This window comes from Photinus pyralis, unplaced genomic scaffold, assembly GCF_008802855.1.
Source record: "Photinus pyralis isolate 1611_PpyrPB1 unplaced genomic scaffold, Ppyr1.3 Ppyr1.4_LG2, whole genome shotgun sequence".
Taxonomy (NCBI): domain Eukaryota; kingdom Metazoa; phylum Arthropoda; class Insecta; order Coleoptera; family Lampyridae; genus Photinus; species Photinus pyralis.
In genome coordinates, this window is record NW_022170403.1 from 40,358,656 (window position 1) to 40,362,524 (window position 3,869).

General features: G+C 36.0%; 1 protein-coding gene across 1 annotated transcript; it reads right to left on the reverse strand.

Annotated features, from left to right (window-relative positions):
* Positions 1-1,968: 1,968 nt before the first annotated feature.
* Positions 1,969-3,088, reverse strand: LOC116164957 (3-oxoacyl-[acyl-carrier-protein] reductase FabG-like). The gene is made up of 2 exons (XM_031479214.1): positions 2,928-3,088; positions 1,969-2,854 (listed from the first exon to the last, which is right to left on the reverse strand). The coding sequence occupies exon 2, from the start codon at positions 2,848-2,850 to the stop codon at positions 2,077-2,079; it is 774 nt and encodes a 257-aa protein (XP_031335074.1). The 5' UTR covers positions 2,851-2,854; positions 2,928-3,088; the 3' UTR covers positions 1,969-2,076.
* Positions 3,089-3,869: the final 781 nt, after the last annotated feature.

Sequence of the window (3,869 nt, forward strand, 5' to 3'; positions counted from 1 at the left end):
CCCTACTTTTGAGATGGCGTTGTGAGTAGTCGGGACTCGGGACGTGTTGGAGGAGTGGGGGTAAGCTCGAATGACACTGTGGCCCTAACCTTGGCTCAGGCTGTGACGATGGAATTTTCCGTTAGTACCACTGTCAATTGTAGACATGGCTTGGTCGAATGACCAACGCGCTTGTGCAGTGGAAACGTATTTTGCTCAAAATAATAAGTCTATATATTGATGCAGTGCAGCGTGCGCTGTTCCTGACCGCTCTTAAATCCATTTTGTTGTGGGTGGAGAACTTCCTAGAGAACCTCCATGCATGTGGTAGTGTAGCGAAAAAGAGAGTTGGGGCTCAGAGGACCGTCCGAACCCTGACCGTGTACAGCAGTGTATTGACAATGAGGGACATAACTTGTGACTTGATTACTTGAATGATGTGTTGTTTAAAACAAAGTGAAATTATTATATTAAAATAGCTGTAGGCACCCTTTTGATGCCACAATAAAGTTTTGTTATAACATTTTTCGTTTTTTAAAAGTTAAAGTTAGAGGGATACTTCCCTGCACAAATTACATTGTTTGTGACGAACTATCTGGCCAGGTTAAAATGTGTAAATTAAAAGGTCCAGCCTTGCGGGTTGTATATATACAAGCACACCGAATCCCTTAAAAATAATTATACCTATCCTTAATTCATATACGGATTCCACAAAGGGGTTCCGATATCAATCATTTATAATTCTATGCTACCTTTGTGATGAAACTTTTTTATAATTTTCCTTAAAATGGAATCATTTTATTTCTTTGTATGATTTATAAGTAAGTACCTATACACTTGAAATCGTGAACATCATTTGCAATAACCATGTTCACAGTATGTAAATGATAGTGCATAAAGTGACCTTTTTTTTAACAACATATCAACTTCCAATCGTTTCAAATTTAATGCGATTTTTAGTTAATATCAATGACCGAATGACCCCAAAAAGGTCTGTTAAAGACCTAAAATCTCATGGTTTGGCGTCCATTTTTGTAAAANCGTGACGTCACCCAAATCTTTTTACCAATTTGGCGCTTTTCTATAAAAGATGAAAAAAATTGCTATCCGTAGGATTAAAGTGCTTTATTAGCAGATTATAAATCGCCAAAAACCATGTTCATCGCGAAAATAGAACTCCAGTTATCCTTTAAATTCGTTTTATCAACGACTCTAATTATTTCAAAAAATATGATAAATATCGAAAATAAAAATCCGTAGGATTAATGTGTACTATATTTCCTACAATATCCAACATCGACCTAATTTCCAAAGCAACTGTAAAACCGTATCCTTTATAAACTATTTTGTCCTTTTATAGGTCATTTCAGATTCAGTTCATATGCGCCTTAATTCATATACGGATTCCACATAGGGGTTCCGATATCAATCACTTATAATTCTATGCTACCTTTGTGATGAAACTTTTTTATAATTTTCCTTAAAATGGAATCATTTTATTTCTTTGTATGATTTATAAGTAAGTACCTATACACTTGAAATCGTGAACATCATTTGCAATAACCATGTTCACAGTATGTAAAATTGTAAATCATAGTGCATAAAGTGACCTTTTTTTAACAACATATCAACTTCCAATCGTTTCAAATTTAATGCGATTTTTAGTTAATATCAATGACCGAATGACCCCAAAAAGGTCTGTTAAAGACCTAAAATCTCATGGTTTGGCGTCCATTTTTGTAAAATAAAAATGTCTTCAAAGTTTTGAATGTGACATTAGCTAATTGTAGGTATTTATCAATTTGAATTCTTGGCAAAAAAAGGAGAGAAAAATGTCAATAGTAGCTACTTCTTTTTTCTCCTGTGAAAATGGTTTCCCTTATTGTTGATCATTTCTGACATATTTTGACTCAAGTCACATACTGTTTAAGAGAACCGTCTCATGTAATCCATAGTACTTAATGCTTAGAAAACAAAGTAAGTGATAACTATAGCAACAGATGTAGAGGTACATTTATTATTAATTTCAGTTGGTAAATGCATAATTATGTGTACATAAGAAACAATAAATGACAAATATCAAGGTGACCAGTCTTCTTATCTTGGACACATAGCATGACGGCCACCGTCCACAGGTAACGAAGCACCTGTTATGTTACTTGCATCATCGCTAGCCAAAAATGTAATAGTGGCAGCAACCTCATTTGGATTACCTGGTCTGCCGAGTGCATGAGTGTCCTTAGTTCTACTTAAAAATTGTTGATACTGGTCATCGTTCATTCCGCTACGTTTATGTAAGTTGGTAGTTGTAACGCCAGGATTAACACAATTTACTCGAACTTGTTTACTAGCTAATTCCAGCGCTGTACATCTTGTAAATTGATCGACACATGCCTTAGATAAGCAATAAGCTAAAACTCCCGGAAATGCACGAATGCCGTTAACACTAGATACATTTACGACATTCCCTTTTGATTGTATTAAAAACGGTGTGGCTAACATTGTTAAATGAAATATTGAACGCATGTTAATGTTCATTAAACGATCATATTGTTCCAAAGATGTGTTTTCGATACTGCCACTTTCAATAATACCAGCATTGTTGACCAAAACATCTAATTTGCCAAAATGCTTAACAGCGGAATCTAAGATGGCTTTTGTATCAGCTTCATTTGTCAGTTCTCCAGTGACTACATGTGGAGTGGGTGTATTTGGAGGCACTTTGCATTCAGAGGCAACTTTTTTTAAATTTGCTTCATTTCTTCCAGTTAACACGACACTGGCACCTAATGCTGCAAACCGTTTTGCTGTAGCAGCACCAATGCCAGAACTCGCTCCTGTTATCAATACTACTTTACCAGCAAATTGCATAATTCTGGAAAATATAACATATTAAAATGTACCCTCTAATTTGAACTATCTATTCTATTTCAAGGTTTTATACTTACAAATAGTAAATTTAAAGATTGGAGAAATTAATAAAAATTCCACATAGATAATCCGGCAATCATGCAGTACACTCCCACGCCACGCTCATTCGTAAATATGTTATTTTCAACTTGTTACTTGATGGAAATGTTTGAACTTTTGTTGTGAGTTTGTTGCCGAGCAGGTTATCTTTTTATGGTTAAGTACAGGGTGTTCCATTCTAACTGGATGATGCTAATGTAACTTGAATGTAAGGTGGTTGCGTAGGGACCAACTACTCATAGTACCTATATATAGTACCTACTCATTCGTTTTAATCTTCGCGGCCGGTATTATAAAGAATAGTTAACTATGTTGTCTTGGATGTTTTTCCAAAGAATGATATCATGACAATAACATGGCAGACCATATGCAGTCAAAATATAACCGGCCATAAATAAAGCAAAAATTTACACTAAAAATGATAACGGCTTCAAACATTAAAAGTTAACGGCAGTTTTCATGCACGTGATCCCCACGATGCGTGGTTGAGTACAGAGGAATTTCGCATATTGTGTTTGAGCATACACAATTCGATCACCCCCACTCGTTTGGATCGGGGTGAAATTGCATTTCGTTGTCACGATTGCTGACACACGTAAACATAATTTTTGATTCGCGTCATAAAGGGGTGTCGATTAGTCAGATTAGTGGGGTAATGGTTGTTGTTGAAGAGTATTCCGGTATTCGTACGGATACATAGCGATAGGCCGTTCGTCCACCTACGCAACACGACTGCGATTCGAACAATAAAAAAGTTTCCGTCCATCAAACTGACCCAAAAATGACTCTGTGTTCAGTTCAGTTGCCTGCATAATGTCGAGCAGTTCGGATGACGATGACGTTGCAGAGTTACGTACTGGTAGGTATGTCATAAAAAGAAAGTTTAGAAGAAAATGGTGGATACATCCATTTATTAAGAA

What these genes read in the sequence shown, in the direction of transcription:
- LOC116164957 (XM_031479214.1), bottom strand. Translation starts at nt 2,850, where the DNA reads ATGCAATTTGCTGGTAAAGTAGTATTGATAACAGGAGCGAGTTCTGGC.